The 17266-nt window shown below is 45.1% G+C and overlaps 1 protein-coding gene across 1 annotated transcript in view; it reads left to right on the top strand.

Moving 5' to 3' along the window:
- ACTN2 (actinin alpha 2) overlaps nucleotides 1-17266 on the top strand; it is a 68345-nt gene that overhangs the window by 23554 nt on the left and 27525 nt on the right. Inside the window, exons 2-7 of the mRNA XM_080918208.1 lie at nucleotides 4875-4989; nucleotides 6090-6209; nucleotides 6823-6909; nucleotides 9420-9507; nucleotides 11330-11408; nucleotides 14916-14997. Of these exons, the coding sequence (XP_080774334.1) occupies nucleotides 4875-4989; nucleotides 6090-6209; nucleotides 6823-6909; nucleotides 9420-9507; nucleotides 11330-11408; nucleotides 14916-14997 (571 nt within the window). The remainder of the gene's footprint in view (nucleotides 1-4874; nucleotides 4990-6089; nucleotides 6210-6822; nucleotides 6910-9419; nucleotides 9508-11329; nucleotides 11409-14915; nucleotides 14998-17266) is intronic.

The following is a 17266-nucleotide window of genomic DNA, read 5'->3' as shown; positions in this document are numbered from 1 at the left end:
TCCCAGCTGACCATTGGCAGCCTTGTCTCAATGTCTGAGGAGCATTTTTCTCCACCCCTGCCCCTTGAGCCTCTGGGGTGAGTTCAGGACTATGGCGGAAGTAAAGACCAAGGCGGTCCGAGTGTCCTGCAGCCACACCAAATGAAAGGGAGTGACTGACAAGTTACCGGAACAGGGCCCGGATCTTGGCCAAATCTGCTGCTTCCTGGGCTTGGAGAACGCCCGTCTGAGTCCAGAGAGGACCCCTGGAAGGAGAAGCCAGCTTGTGCCAGTAGACTATTCACAGAGCACCCTGGGGGTTGTGGTTCTTTGTGTTCTACAAAGTGATTCTGTTGCCTAAGGACCACACCCAGCATCTCTTCTCTGGAACAAGCACCTGACAGACACCCAGATTCAAGTAGAGTCACCAGGGCAGCAAAGGCCTGACAGCGAGAGAGCAGCTCTAGCTGCAGTGGCAGGACAGGAGGTGGCCAGTGACATGATCCTCTCCTTCAGGAAACACAGGGGGGTGTTGGCTTTCCACTTGCCCTCTCCTCTTCCTTCTTCCCTCTTTTTGTTTTGATTAAGTCTGGGGCTCTAACCCATGGGGTGCTGCCTCTCACAGCCATGGCATAGTGACATATCTTTCTCTCTCCCTGTCTCTCACCCGCACGCCCAGCAGCGCAACTCCTAGGTGAGTCCAATCCCACTGAGCTGATTATCTTCACACCTGCAGAGGTGGTGCCTGCACCTCGCTTCTCTCTTTTCTCTCTGGAACTTCAACCTTAGTTTCTCTGGAGCCCATGGAGACTAGATATAGATAGATGGTTTGGGGTTACTTTTTGTGGGTCACTTTGAATTTTGTTTTGTTTTAATATTACATGTGTATGTGTGTGCATGTGTGTGTGCATGTGTGCATGTGTGTGTTGGAAAGTTAGAGGACAACTTTTAGGAGTCAGTTTTCTCCTTCCACCATAGGCTTAGCTATTGCTAAGGACTGGCTGGCTTAGCTATGGCTTTCATTCCTTGGACCATCTCCCCAAACCCTCCTTCCAACATGTTTTTATGTCTACCTCATACCTTTATTTTGATTCTGGGCCTTGGTGTGTAGCATAGACTGACCTTGTATTTATGATCCTCCTGTCTCAGCCTCACAAGTGACTGGGATCACATTTACATGCCTCCATGCTTAGCTAAGCACCCCTTTCTGAGATACCTAGAACACTTGGGTTTACCACTGGGCGCAGAGGAAAGGGAATAGCGAGGTAGAAGAGGGTTTGAGCCGGAGGGAAGATGGAGGAGGATCTCAGATTAGCCAGGCAGCTCCATCTTTTCAGACAGGGCATCTGGCTAAGGAATCTAGTCCCCAGGTGCCCCCCAAACCAAGATAGTCTTAACTTCCATGGCTATTTGAGTTCTCCAAGGTTCCATTCCCATGGACCCTTATCATAAATGTTGCTGTATATGAATATATCTCACCGAGTGAGAAGGCCTACAAGGAAAGCTTTGGAAGGCTGCAGAGCTTTCTTGCTGTCTTGTGCATCCTAAGGATCTGAGCACTTTTCCCAGAAGCCTCTGTGATAGGAAAGGCATAGAAATGGTGTTTCTAGTCGGTGACAACTAAAAGTTTAAAGAGAATGACAGTTAGACATCTAAGAAGTCTTCTAATTTCATTTCAGTATGCAGTATTCAGTAGTCTTTTCCTAGCAATTGGCCTGGAGCCATCTGAGCCCCCCTTTCCATGGCCCCAGCCACCCCTTCCCTTGGTGCTTTGGAGAAATCATAAAAGATAGGTGTTGCTTCTTGGGGCTGCGCCACACTGAACACACTGGCTGCTTAGATTACACTCATTCTCTGAACTCACAACAGAGGAATGTATGAGTTAGGAAACTTCCATTGATAGGTATGCCCAAGAAAAGACTTATCAGAGTGGTTTTCACAGCATTCCATGGGGGATTAGAAGCCTGTGCTGATGTCATGGGCAGCTTCGGGGCTATCTCCAGAAGTGCTTCTGACACTCTGACTATCAGAGGAAGTGAATGATAAGACACCAAGCACCACAGCTTGTTCTTTCTAAGTAGAGCCTAAATTAAAGCTATAAGTGTTTGCATTGTTATAGTTTCCTCTTGAGATTTGGTATTCTATAAGATCACAACACATATATTTAATCTTGATGGTACCAGTTAAATAATAGCACCTGTCAGGTAGTTTTGTTGTTCTGTAATGTTGTTTCTTAAAAATTCTTGGGCTGGAGAGATGGCTCATGAGTTAAGGGCACTGACCACTCTTCCAGTGCGATTCAAATCCCAGCAACCACAACCATCTGTAATGGGATCTGATGCCCTCTTCTGGTGTGTCTGAAGACAGTGACAGGGTACCCACATACAGAAAATAAATAAATTTTTAAAAATATTTTTCTTTATTTTTTGAAAAGTGTGTGTTTGTGTGTGTGTGTGTGTGTGTGTGTGTGTGTGTGTGTCCGTCCATCTGATCATACACAGGCACAAGCCATGGGGTATAAATGGAAGTCAAAGGGCATTTTTCAGGAACTGATTTTCTACCACATGGATCTCAGAAACCTCAGAAATTTTAAGTCATCAGGTTTGAGGCAAACTTCGTTTCCTGCTGAGCCATATTGTTGCCCCTGAGTTTTGTAGTTTTGTTGCGTTGATAGAGTCCCTTGTAGCTCAGGCTGGCCTCAAGCTCTGAATGTAGCCATGGATGACCTTGAACTCCTTATTCTCCTGCTTCTACCTCCCATATGCTGGGGTTAGAGCCTGTTTTTATATGGTACTGGAGACCAAACCCACAGCTAATGCGTGCCAGGCAAATGAACTAATGATTCACTAAATGAACTATACCCTGCAGCCCCTACGTACATTAATTGGATTACTCTTAAGTAAAGTTCTTGTAAGCATCTTACCTTTAGATAGCAAGCCTTACTGTCTAGAACAATGCTGGGATGCTCCACGGCTGGTCCACTCCATACCGAGTACCTGAAAGATGCTGGTGCAATTTAGAGGCTCTATTTGAGCTCACTTTTCCTTTCCGTAGCTTAAGTTTCAATAGCTACTTGGAACTAGAGAGGGCCGCATTATCGCATTCTAGGTCTGCAGAGGCTTCTGTGTTTATTCCTAAAGCTCAAGTGTGTTTAGGAGAAGTAATTCTTCATTTAGACTCTTGACAACTTGATGTCTGTAAATCTGAGAAAACGCTTACACATTTTGACATTGAATTTATAGCAATTTCATGTAGTTCTTGACCTGAGTGACTGCTAAATTCAGAAGTTCTCTTTATTACCTGGGAAAATTGTTTTCATGGGCACTGTGACTTTTCTGGCCCTGTTTGGAAGTAGCCTGTTTGGGAGAGGTTGATTTGTCTCATCGTGAATACAGAAACTCCTCGTGTGTTCCCTGTCTACCCTCCCCATTTATCGTGCTAGGCACTCTGTTCTTAAGCCCAGCAGCTGTTGTGACAGGGGACAGTTTGCATTCTTAGCCAGCAGCTGCCCAAAGCATTTCTAATCTGGTTTTGGCAGGAAATAGCACACAAGTGAAAGCCAAATTGAACGAAGCTTGAAAAATAACAGACTAACTTAGGGCAGCTCCAAGGCACCGTCTGGTTTCCTCTGCAGACTGTATTAGTAATTTGTTAACATGAGAGGGCCCAGAGGCACTCTGGGGTGGGAGCATGTGTGATTAAGTGTAGAATCCAGCATCTAGGCACTGGAGACAGAACTTCAAGGTTAAGACTGTGTACTACTCTTCAAGGGGACCCAAGTTCAGTGTCCATCACACGCCCACTGGGTGGCTCACAACCATCTCTAACTCCAGCTCTAGGGGATCTGACACTGTCTTATGGGTTTCATGGCACCTGTGCTCCCATTCTCTATCTCTCTCCTCTCTCTCTCTCTCTCTCTCTCTCTCTCTCTCTCTCTCTCTCTCTCTCTCTGACACACACACACACACACACACACACACGCACACACACACACTCACACACAATTAAAATTTTTAAAAAGTCTTTAGTAAACACAGAATGTAACTCAAGATCTAGAATAGGCTTGGAGGAGGTTATTAAATACAGAATCTAACTCAAGGCCTAAAATAGGCACGGATGAGGTTATTACTATTTTTATTAATTAAATGCTATGCTACAAATTTGTTTTAATTGATTTAGCCAAGAACTTAAAATTATTGTTCTTTCAAGATAAACTACTCATTGATAATTAGTGGTTAGGGGTCCCTCCTCTTCTCTGCTCTGAGCTACACAGTGTCACAGAAAGCTGCTTCAATTTTCCCTCAGCATCCCGTGTGTATCTATTTGGTAAGCACACTCCCTGGATGCAAGGAATAAACGCCTGTTCTTATTTAGTCTCTTCTCGTCAAAGTAACAGCTCTTCAGCAGCACACGTGTTGGTGTCAGTGGGAGCCACTTTTCACTGGAGGTAGATACACCTCAAGAGGTGCCAGAGCTTCACCAGCTCCTCGGATAAAAGCACTTGTTGCCAAACCTGACAACCTTAGTTCTTCTCCTGGGACCACACAGTGAAAGGAAAGAATGGACTCTTATAGGTTGTCCTATAGGAATCCTATAGGTTGTACTCTGATTTCCACAAGTGCATCTCTCCCACACAAAAATAAATAGGTGTTACTTTTTTAAAAAAATTCTTCAAGTTGTAGTTGTAAACAAATTAATTTTGTCCCTAAGGAGATTTTGCCATGTGCACACCTTTGTGTCTCCAATTCTTCTCTACATCGAATTCTGCTTTCTGTACAAGGCCTAGGTAGCTATGGGCTCTGACAGACCCTTTGGAAGGTTCCGGGTGCTGTCCATGAAGAAGAGGTTTCCCAGGTGCCCGGCCTGTGCTCACCGAGTCTGGTTTTCCTTTGCAGACTTTCACTGCCTGGTGCAACTCGCACCTGCGGAAAGCTGGTACCCAGATCGAGAACATCGAGGAGGATTTCAGGAATGGCCTGAAGCTCATGCTCCTTCTAGAAGTCATCTCAGGTGGGTGTGCTGGCTCCAGGCTGTGTCTGTTTGTGAAGATGAACTTACCCTTCCAGCTTGGCTGGTTACAACATGGCAAAAACTGGGCTCAGGGGTGCACATCTTTAATCCCAGCGCTGGGGAGACCAAGGTGGGTGTCCACCTGTGGGGTCCTGGTTGGTCTGGATCTACACAGCAAAGTACAAACAAGTCAGGGCTACACAGTAAGACCTTGCATCAAAAAACAAGGCCAAGGAAAACTTTTCGAAGAGCAATCTGCCTGTTTGTGTATTTGTTTCTGTTCTAAAAGAAGAATGGATTCTATACAGAATAGACTTAAAATGTTTAGGGCTGGACGTGATGGTACTATTCTATAATTCTAGTCTGAGTCAAAGGGGTCACCATGGTGACCTAGGGCACATAGGGAATTTTAGGCCAGCCTAGGGGACATGGTAAGATCCCGTCTTTAAAAAAACAAAACCAAAACAACAAAAACCAAAATGAAACAGTAAAACAAATACTGCACATCACAAAGCATGGGAGTAAGATGGACGCTTGTTTGTTACCTGCCGTTGGCCCTGCTTCATCTTTGCTCCATCTTTAGTATGGATTCCAGAGATGAATGACCTCTGGTCTGAGCCACTGCATGTGTTTCGAGGGACTCTGAAGCCCGTGCAGAGATCACCCTGGCTTATCAGCTGGCACAGACTGGGCAGGCTAGTGGCCCTGAGGAGACATGACTGGAAAGGAGAATGACAAGCCTGCTCAGATTCAGAGAGCTTCTCGACCAGATGTCTAAGAAGAGCTGGGGCAACCGTTTCCGTGACTCGGGCATCTCTAACAGCTGGCCAGCAACTCTGGGCCCCCAACTGGATTCTTTCTTATCGGTGTGAAAGCAGGCTCATGACCAGATCCAATACTGCTAAGTCTGCAAAAGGTGTGGTGGCCTTACCTGTCCTCTTGGCCACATTGGCCTTGAATGTGTTCTCTTACAGGAAACCAGAAACGTGTCAGAAGCAATGCAGTGATTACCCCCTCTTAAGGAAAGCCTAGACTCTAGTGTTCAACCCCCGATTCACAACCAGGACAGTATTCTGCATGACTCTCTTCTCTTCCTGCAGGGGAAAGGCTGCCCAAACCTGACCGGGGCAAAATGCGGTTCCACAAGATTGCGAATGTCAACAAGGCTTTGGACTACATAGCCAGCAAGGGAGTGAAACTAGTATCCATTGGGGCTGAAGGTGGGTGAGAGGTGACCTCCCTCCCTCCATGGTCGATGCTTGCCTGTATCATGTCCCCTCCTAGGCACTGTCTACAGACCTGTACCAGGAATGGACACCAGGTTCTAGACTTACTGGTTAAAAAAAGAAACGACATCAACTGTTATACCTTGTCTTCTCGAGATCCGTGTCCGAATGATTCTAGGCTAGGAACTGATCGATAGGACCCAGTGTGGGGCCGAGACAAACTTGTCATTGCAGAACCTTTAGAGTTCAGTCTGGACTACTACGTAGGGAGTTCAAGGCCTGGAGCTGGACCAGCTGCACATCACTGTGCGTGCTGAGTCCATCCACTGCCCCTTAGGGGAGATTCCAAGAGGGGGAAATAGAATGCCTTCCCTCTGACAGAGTCTCAGAGCTTCGAGGCGGTCTGCAATGACAAAGCATATGTAAGACTGGTGCTTTTTATTAGCTCAGAATTCACAGAGGCTGGAGCCATTTGCTTATAAATGCCGCACAGACAGATGCTCGGTGACGCCGGTTTAAACAGACAGATCCTCTCCCTTGTCTCATTGCCAGCGAGTTGTGTATTGCTTATGCCATCCGTCCCTTAGCTTGTCTTTCTCACCCACAGAAATAGTCGATGGCAATGTGAAAATGACCCTGGGTATGATCTGGACCATCATCCTCCGCTTCGCCATTCAGGACATCTCAGTGGAAGGTAAAGTTCGTGGATGGTGATCCAGTTGCCTAATTTGGAAGTCGAGCTTATAAATCGAATTTTGAGTAGGATATTTTGACATTGAACAGTCACTGGCATGATCTAAAGAGAGGCATCTAAGTTGAGTATTCAAAAATTTTATATTTATATGGGAAAATATCAGGGCAGCTCTGTTCTATTCTTGGGGTGGAATCACTTTGCAAGAGATAAACACATGTTCAGAGCAGACGGTGTCTTTAACATAAATTTCTCTACTGCATGTTGTACTAGGAAGTTCCCAAATGTGCTAATGCAATAGGCAGAGGGTTTTCTTTCTTCTTTTCATTCTCTATCCTTCCTTCCTTCCCTCCCTTCCTTCCTCCTCCCTCCCTCCTTCCCTCCCTATTTCTTTCTTCTCTTTCTTCCTTCACTGGGGATTAAAACAGGGCTTTGCACATGTTAGACAAATGGTTCACCACAGAGCCATCCCTCCACCTCCTAGAGCCAGCTTCCTTAGGTTTACAGCTAGAACACTTTAGCTATATTAATATTACTAATAAAAGTCGGGCGTGGCGGTTGATACCTATAAACCTAGCACTTGGGAAGCTAAGACAGGAAGATCACAAGTTTGAAAACACCTCAGGCTTCAGAGTGCCAGGCCAGTCAGGCCTATGTAGTCCCTGTGTCACCCCTAAAACATTCTTCACACTTCCTCAAACAAAAAGAAAGAAAGAAAGACAAACAAACAAACAAACAAAAACCCCCAAACAAACCAGGATTTCCTAGCTCATCTACTGTGTGAGTTAGTCTTCAAAATAGTGTCTTCTCTACAAAGTGGGCTTAACTGTCTAGGTATTTAAATTTAGTGGATTAAAAACTGACACAATTATGATGAATTGCTGTTTTTCAATAAATTGGAAACCTTCAGGGAGCATCCTGTTACTTTCATTAGCAAGAAGAAATGCACTGTAATAGAACCACATTGTGCAGGAGTTTTCAGATGCAGACGGCATGTTCTTCAAAGTACCTGTCATCTCTGAGCCCGGATTGAGGTTTAAATGTCATTATATCTCGGTTTGATGTTTCAGATGACATAAATGGGTTTGGTGTTCTAAAAGGGGAATTACTTAAGTGAATTAGAAAGTTCTCTAAGGGCACATGCTGCTTCTTGTCACTAGTTCAGTAAGCTGGGGATTGGCTTGTTAAAAAGATTTATTTTAGTTTTAATTATGTATATGCGTGTGCCTGTGAGTGCAGGTGTTCTTGGCAGCCAAAAGATTAAGTCAGATTCCTTGGTGCTGGGATTATAAGTAGTTATGAGCTGCCCAACATGGGTGCTGGCAGCTCAAACAGATCCTCTTCTAGAGCTGTGTCAGCACCTAACTACAGAGCCTTTTCTTCTCTTCAGCCCCCGCCCCCCAGTGGGCGGGTCTTAATGATTGACTACTGAGCCTTCTCTGCTTTCCAGCCCCAGTGGGTGGATTTTAATGATTCCTGGTCCAGGAGTCACTAAAACCCACCAGGAAGACTGATATTCCAATCTCTTCCATCCTGGGAAGATGATAAGAAACACTTAACTTCTCCATACTAGGTTAGCTGGTGACCAAGTTAACGGAGGCTGCCTAGTTGACAAGCCCAGCTTGCCCTTAAACCTATTCTGCATTCTCAGGATGTCAAGTTTGACATTTGTCAACAGCACTAAATTCGGATTTATTTACAAGAGGTGCTGCTGACTTAGTCCTAGCCTGACAACCTGAGTTGGATTTCTGGGACCCACAGGTGGAAAAAGAATACTGACCCTGGACAATTGTCCTCTGGCCTTCTCATGTGCACTGTGGCATATGCGTGCACACGTATACACACTCACACAACTTTTCTAAAAAAAATTTAAAGAAATAAATATTTAAGAAAAAGATTTGATTCCAGTGATCAAACAGTTGTTAGGCTAAAAGGCACAGTAATACATTGTATTAAAAGAGGAAAAACAGAAAAGCAGTAACAATTAGGGGCTGGGACAGGGAAGGAGGGCTGTAACAGACACACCGCCCTGGTCCATAGGGGTCGGCCTAGAGCTCCTCTTGCCCTCCGTTGAGTACAGAGTGATAGGAAATCCAGCAGATCTTCCTTCAGTCAGCATTGCAGAGGCGAGCAAACTAAGCCTTAGATTTTTACTTCCAGCTGCTTGTTTCATGGTTTATTTCTTTGTCTGTTTGGGTTTTTTTTTTTTTTTTTTGTATTTTTGGTTGTTATTTGGTTTTTGGTTGCTAGATATTGAACTTAGGGCCATAGGAGCACTAACCAGGCAGGCATTCTGCTCCTGAGCCACATCCCATAGCTCTGGTTATAATTTTGAACGTAGTGATAAGGAATTTAAAATTTATTTTTTCCAGGAGTAGCTATGAGAATGGCATCGTCTGTGTTTCCCCTATATCCAAAATAAAGTAGCCTTTTTTTAGCACACCCCCACCACCCACACACTCACCCACCCACACACCCTCACACCCACACACCTTTTCTTGCTGTCACTGTAGAGACATCTGCCAAAGAAGGCCTGCTGCTCTGGTGTCAGAGGAAGACAGCTCCATACAGAAATGTGAACATCCAGAACTTCCACACCAGGTAAGCGCTAGGGCCCTCGGGCCCTGCCTGTCCCCCAAAGCCCGTGAAAGCCAGAAGAACCATGTGGTTTATACCAGTATCTCTCCTGTCCAATGCCTGGTTTACACAGAAGTGAAGCTATATTTCCCAGTGCTCAGGGTCTCCCACAGGAGGAAATCTGTTAAGCTTTGCAAACACGAGGTCCTGTTTGTTAAGTGGAGGCTGTGTTGTGGTCGAGTCCTTCCCAGCTGGTGGCGCCTTTGCCCCCACACTAGGAGAAAATGACAAGACCCGATTCTACAGATTCTACAACTGCCCTGAGCAGTCCCACACTCTGGTGTCTTCCTTCTTCGGCCATCAGCTCTAACTGCTGAAAATGAAGACAGAAAAGTCACAGTTTAAAGATGACAGGGAGCAGGACGAATGAAACCCAGCCTTGTCATAAGAGCAGAGCCTGGCTCTAGCTGCAGGCTTAGCTCCTGGGGGTTTGCTGGCACTGTCATATGCGAGCAGAGGCTTGGTCACCTTTCATTCTTTGGATGGTGAGTTTCTTTGGGTCTGTGAATAGTGATAAAAAGGAAGGATGAAGTCACAGCACAGCCACAGATTGGGAGGTAGTTCTTCTAGGCCATTATTAGGTTAGTAACTGTTGGAGGGAGAGAGTCAGTTTTCTTTAAGGGTGTGACCCTTGGATGTTTACCATGCTGCAGTGGTTGGCCATACACCCATGAGTATATGGATAACACAAATTGAACTTGACTATTGGCAGGGGTGAGTAGGAGGAAGAGGAGGAGAAAAGGGAGGGGAGACAATTGGGAGTGTGATTAAAATGTATTGCATGCTTATATGAAATGCTCAAAGAAATATTTTTTTAAATTATATTTAAAAATATGTTAGAATATCTCTAGGATGATAGCACCAGGTTAGTCCTTGCAAGCAGGGGAGAAAGGAAGCATTCCCTGTCCCAAAGAAGCCAGGGCAGGCTGACACAGACAGCCACAGTGAAAATCAAGTTCCCGTGTTTGCCAACACTGGCCTCTTCTCCTCTTGGTGGACCCATGCCTTTCTGAGTGGTGTTTTGCCCAGGGCCACCTTCCATTTCTAACATTTTGGGGAACACCTCCCATTCCCCCCTCACTGGCTTTGCTGTCAGCAGCACACTCAGAGCTGAGCATCCAAGGGCTCAGTAATAGTGTTGTCTGAGTCTGCCCAGTGACCCTGGACAAACTCAAAATGGTACCCCCCCCCCCCCGAGTCTGCAGTCCCAGCATTTAGGAGGCTGAGGCTGGAGAATTCAGAAGCCAGCCTGAGCCATATTGAAGGACCCTGTCCCAAAATAATAATAAATAAATAAATAAATAAATAAATAAATAAATAAATAAATAAATAAATAAATAAAGGCAACCTCCCCCCTAAGGAAAGACAGCATAGCTGGGAACTTGTGGCAGCTATAAATACTCTAAGAACTCTCAGAGATACATCTCCCAGATATACCTGGGGTCAGTATCCTTAGGGGAAAGGGTTACTGGCCAGTATCAGGTAAGGACCAGAATGGAGACTAGGTAAAGAGTGAGTAGGAAACCCCAGGATTACAAGATGGAAGACTTGTCTTCTTTCCCATTGCTGTCTGTGCCAGCACACAGTGAACAAGGCAAGGGGGCAGAGAATGGAAGTGTCTATGGGAAAGTACAAGGCTGGACCATCCGAGGGCCATTGGGGTTACTCTCTGGGGAGGGGCTAGGTCCCTTTGGTGCAGGGCGTCAGATGGGAACAGATGGTGTCTCACCCAGGAGACCTTGGTGTATCTCCATTAATCCATATTCTTCTCCTCTGTGTTATGAAGCTGGAAAGACGGCCTTGGACTCTGTGCCCTCATCCACAGACACCGGCCCGACCTCATTGACTACTCAAAGCTTAACAAGGTCATTCGTTTGGGGGTGGCTTTCAGTGTGCTCCCCCCCATCACGATCCGCATGTCACCCTGAGAATGAGCCCATCGGCACTGGCCAGCATGGACGTGGGCCGCCCAGGAGGCTACACATATGTTAAAGGTTTTACTTTCCTGGGTTACAAAGATGGGCAATGTCTAGGGCTTGGGGGAACAGGAAGGTTCAGGTACCCCCCATCCCCTTTTAATGTGATATCAGGAGATTGTATTTGCTAATGAAGAGTTTACTGCTGAGCCATATCCCTAACCTTTAAATTCCCTTCACCTTTCTGGAAGATTCAATTAACTCTTTTCTTACACAAAGGCTCATCACAACTATGTCATTGTTGATGGCAGGAATTACTTATTTATCTTACAAAATAAGCTTTTAGAATTTTTTTTTTGGGTGGGGGAATTAACCTTACAAACAATTCATTGTACTAGGTCTTAGGATGAGGTTGGGGTTGGCTGGGGTAGTGTAGCAACAGGGTCTCTTGTAGCTGAGGCTGGCTTTGAACCCCTCATCATTTTGCCTCAACATCTTAAGTATCATGATCTCATGAATGTTCCTCTCCCAATTCCATTTTTAAAAGTAGTTTTAGGGCTGGAGAGGTGGCTTAACAGTTAAGAGCGCTGACTACTCTTCTGGTGACCATGAGTCCAATTTTAAGCAACCACACGGTGGCTTCACAACCATCTGTAGTGGGATCTGATGCCCTCTTCTGGTGTGTCTGAAGACAGAGACAGTACTCACATACATTAAATAAACAAAACTTGAGGGGGGGAGAGAAGAAAACTTATTTGAGAGCCAGGTGTGATGCCCAGCATTTGGGAGGGTGAGGCAGGAGAATAGTGAATTTGAGGGTAGCCTACACTATCCAGCAAGACTCTGTCTCATAAGAAAAACAAGAAGGTTGTTTAAAAATATAGGTTGTAGAACAAAGAGAAATCAGGCTCTCCTGAAATTGCCATGCTTCAGAATAATGACCCAGGAAGATTTGGGACTGAGAGTTTGACGAACTCTGACATGCTTGCCTTAGGTCACGGTTTTCCTCCTGGGTGCAGGTTTGCTGGGCTGGCCATTCACGCGTGCTGTGTCTTTGATTTGGAAGTTGGCTCTGTTGCATGCTGCCGTCGTGTGAGGCATGTATGGTTGTGAGGCTACTGTCCTCCGGCCTCCTTGTTAGCTATCTCTTGCCCACCCCATCCCCACTCCCACCCCAGTGTGTCTTCATCGGAGCGGAGCATGTGAAGGTTGATTTGTTCTCCAAAGATGAGGAAGGAGGTACAATAGCAGAAAGTAGAGTTTCCAGTGCTTTCCAATGCACATATTTCCCTGTCCTCCGAGTTACCTTGAATTATTTAAGCCGTATGTATATTTTCCCCATGAATACTTATTGAATTTGTAAAATGAAGAACTTGTTCTAGATAGTTTCGCTATCAATTTAGAGTGATCCACTTTTTATTTTGAAAGTGAATAGACTTGTCATCTATAGTGGGTAGAAAATTGGTAATATGATGACAACTAGTATTTTATATTCTGTTAGATCAGAATCTATCATAAATAAATGTGTGTATGCACACATTCTCAATATCTGTAAGCATGTGTGTAAAATAATTCACACATAGTCATGAAGCTCCACACTAAAGTCAATGCTTTAGATTTTGTTAGTTTGTTTGACACAAGGTCTGGCTGTATAGCCCAGGCTAACATTAAACTCATGGCGATTCTCCTGCCTCAGCTTCTTGAGTCCTAGGATTATAGAAATGAACCAACACACTTGGCTTCAGTTCTTCTTCTTCTTCTTCTCCCTCTTCTTCTTCTTTTCTTTTTCTTCTTCTTTTTTTTAAAGATTTATTATATATGAGTACACTGTCTCTGTCTTCAGACACCAGAAGAGGGCATCAGTTCTTATTACAGATGGTTGTGAGCCACCATGTGGATGCTGGGATTTGAACTCGGGACCTCTGGAAGAGCAGTCAATGCTCTTAACCACTGAGTCATCTCTCAAGCCCCTTGGATTCAGCTTTTAATTATTCTAGTTTTGTAGACCTAGAAAGTGGGAGAGCCAGGGCAGGCCCAGGATCACATAACTTTCTGCCTCTACTAGAAAGTACTGAATCGCTACATTTCATCTCCTTAAATGGCAATCTAAAAACCCAAGCTGTCACAAAGTCTCAGAATTACCACCCCATTTTAGGCACCATAATCTTTCTTACATATTTTTTTTTGAAAAATTTTTTCACCCATCTAGTAATCTTCAGAAGCACAGCACACAAACCAGGCAAGTCATATTTGATTAATGAGATTAAGCAAATGGCCTTGTACCTTATTAAAGCAATATTGAGTTAAAAGACCATTTTGGTTTTGCCTGATGTAGTCATGTTCTATGAGGTAAAGGAGATGGCCCTGGGGTTCTCCTGGGGCCCATCTGGAATGGTCTTTTGAAGTCCAGGGCTTTCAGTTATCCCCCTGTAGTAGGAAGACTACATACTCCAGAGCAGTGCAGTTTCTAAGATGCTCAAATGGGCCAGATGAGATGAATCAGCAGGTACAGGTACCTGTGGCCAAGCCTGCCAACCCTAGTCCAGTCCCTAGACCAGTGGTGGAAGGACATTGCACTAAAGTTGTCCCTGAATAGCAATGTTTTTATTTTGATTTTCATCTCTTACCTCCATCCGTTTCAGATTCATCAGAGTTCATCACTTTAATAGATTAGAATAGTTTATGTTGCCTTTAGGTTTTCTGTATTCCGGTTACACACATCTAGCTAAACTTGTTACTCCTGTTTAGCTAATCTCACAGGGTGAAAAACATGAATTCCTGTTAAAAATGACCACTTGAGATTTTAATACTGTCATTTTCTCACCTTTAACCTAATAGGAGTGTCATTTCTGTTCTTCATAGCCACCTTGTAACCTCTCTAGCAAGCTAGGCATTGCGCCCAATATCACCCGACCTTTCTCCTCCCACCCCCAGCCTGTTTATATTCTGAACCAACTTACTGTGTTGGGTGTGGAAGTACATACTTGCAATCCTGGCACTGAGGAAGTAGAAACAGGAGGATCGGTTCAAGGTAGGGCTTTTGAGCTGTGTCAAACAAACAAGCAAACACTCAATATAGTCAGAGTAAACATCTCCAGCATCATGAAAATGGCTTTCATGATTTAGAATGGCTGAATCCCCTCCCCTGCCCCCCGAGTGAAAACTAAGCCCTAATATATTCCAGAGTGCACTTTCCCCAATGATAGAATACCCGTCTTCTCACTTCCTAATCCAGCGTTTGCCCTCTCACACCTTTTGCTTACATTGTGTGAGGTGCGGCTGCATGGGTCCTGCATTTCTGTGAGCCTGATGTTTCTCTCCACGTCTCATAAGAAGGAATGTTGTGTATAGTTCTAGTCCTGGGTGATTGGGAACGTGTCCTTCCTGAAGTGAGGTGTATGTCTTGTTTTTGTTTGGGGATTCTGAAAAAAACTGGCTGTGTTGTTTTCCGCACAGGACGACCCCATAGGAAACATCAACCTGGCCATGGAAATAGCAGAGAAGCACTTGGATATCCCTAAAATGCTGGACGCTGAAGGTGAGGTGAAAAGCATGCCTACCGAGTTACAGAACAAAAACCTGTGGACTGTAAGAGCTGTGGCGGTGGGTGGGCACGCCATGAAACCACAGGCGTGTTACATCTGAAGGACCGAGGACGCTGACGAGGCTGCCCCTCGGCACATAGCATCAGAGCTTTGTGCCTATGTTGCTCTTAATGGTCTTGATGAAGACTGGGCTGGCAGAAATGTAGAAAGAGGGTTTGACAAAAATTTCAGCCTTAGCTAAGAAGCAGAGTGCTTTGGTGTGTAGTTTGAGATCTAGACAGTAGTGTGTGTGATTGTGTGTGTGTACATATATGTAGACACACAAGTATGTATAAGTATCCCGTGTATATAAATATGTGTGTACATACATACATATTTACATACACATCACATAGATAGTGCCATAGCTCAGGAAATTGAATCCAGGGCCTTGCACATCTATTCACGCACTCTACCATTGAACTCTACCTTTTACTTTCTATTTTCGAGTCAGGGTCTCAAGTCTTGTTTGGTAAATGAGGCTGTCCTTGAACTTATCCCATAGTCTAGCCAGGTTTTGAACTTTTACTGTCTTGGCCTCTTCAGTACTGGAGACTGCATGTCTGCATCACCAGGCTTTGCTTGTTTACTGTTTTCTAAAACAGGCTTTCTGTGTTGTGCTTTGTTTTTGGTAGCATCAAGCTTTCTTCCCTCTCTATGTAGAAGTACACTTAGCAAATAAATCTCTTTGTGAAATTACTTGAAAGAAACGAAGTCTTTCCAGCTAAAAGCTGTAGAATTAAATTTAAAATATAGAACATTTGTACGTTTCTGCCCTCTGTGGATTAATCTTCGCTTTTCACTTGGTGGCTGTTAAGGGTTATTATTCTCTGATGGAAATTCTAATTTGTCATCAGTCAATTCTCTGGGGGCCAAACAACCAGAGCCCATTCTCTTTGGAGCTCTAAGAATGGCTTCTGTTTTGGCCAGCCCAAAGGATGCTGGGAGGAGATCCTCCCCTGGTTTTCTTTTGGGGCAGTCCTCATCCTGTGGCAGCATTGATGCAGTTCAGCCGTCCCCAGCTGCCCCGCCTCCAGGCTTCTTAGGACCTCCACTTAGAGTCTGTTTTCTTGTTTCATTCTGGGCTAAGAGATCTGCTTACTTCAGGGCGGTTTCACCTTCATTTGTCCCCTTCTGGGAAGGTCCTTCTGCACAAGGTCCAGCTACAGCTTTAGGAAACGTTTCGTGTCCCCTATTCAGCCCAAGGCGGCGATTTTTCGGTTAGCAATGTTGGCCATTTGCTAATCCAAACCCTGTGTCCTGCTTGCTATCAGGCAAGAACTCATGGAAGCCCTCTTTGTGCTTTCTCCCAAGCTCTCTAGAGGGAGAAAGCCAAAAAGGAATATAGAAATGCCCCTTTCCAGCTGTCCCCTCCAAACTAAGGGTGGATTCATGTTGTATCTCCGTGGACCTTTCCACATGGTAATTAACTGCACAGAATGCTTGAATTAATATCTGGTGTGGATGAATAGATTCATATCTCTGTTCATTAATGCCTGGCCCAAGTGGAAGGCCCGGGTCGATTTCAATGTAATCCTGGTTGTCTGCAAGATCATCACCACGGCTTCCCTGGCCCAGCTCATGTTCTCCACCTATTTTAGGTTTTTTTCCTTAGTCTCCGTGTCCTGGGCTGCAGTTACCCTTCACCTTGCCCTCTGGCTGAAGGCATGCTTTAGTTCTGTCATTTCCTCTTCCCTTCCCCACTTCTCCCTTCTCCTGTCCTGTCCTCCCCTCCCCTCCTGCCCCCACCCCCCTTCTAATTTTCTGAGCAAGGTCTTTTCTACACTTTCCAAACTGACCTTAAATCCATGATATAATCCAGACTGGCCCAGAACCAGGGACAACCCCCTGCCTCAAGCTTCCCAAGCCCTGGAGTCACAGTCATATGGCATCCTGTCGACTATTCCCTTTCCTCCTCTTCCCTTTTAAAGATTCAGAATGCTTATTCACAGCGTTAGCCATGGTTGTAGAAGTCTTGTGTAGGAATATTATAACTGTTCAGATTGTGGCCTTGGGTGCAGTGCATCCTGGGACATAACCACTGCATTACCGTAGGTCGCTTTGTGTCTGTTCTTAGCCTTGCTGTCACGGCAGCTTTCCCTTCCGGTAGAGTTCCCTCTGTTCATTCATTGTCCTGACAGTCACACATAGCCTGCCGTCAGCTTAGTGATGACTCTTGGGACATCTTTGTGTCCCACCTGCTGTTGTCACTCTCAGACTGTG

The sequence above is a fragment of the Micromys minutus genome, assembly GCF_963924665.1.
Source record: "Micromys minutus genome assembly, chromosome: 6".
NCBI lineage: Eukaryota > Metazoa > Chordata > Mammalia > Rodentia > Muridae > Micromys > Micromys minutus.
Note: the sequence above shows the minus strand (reverse complement) of the source record. Positions and strands in the feature narration are given on the sequence as shown.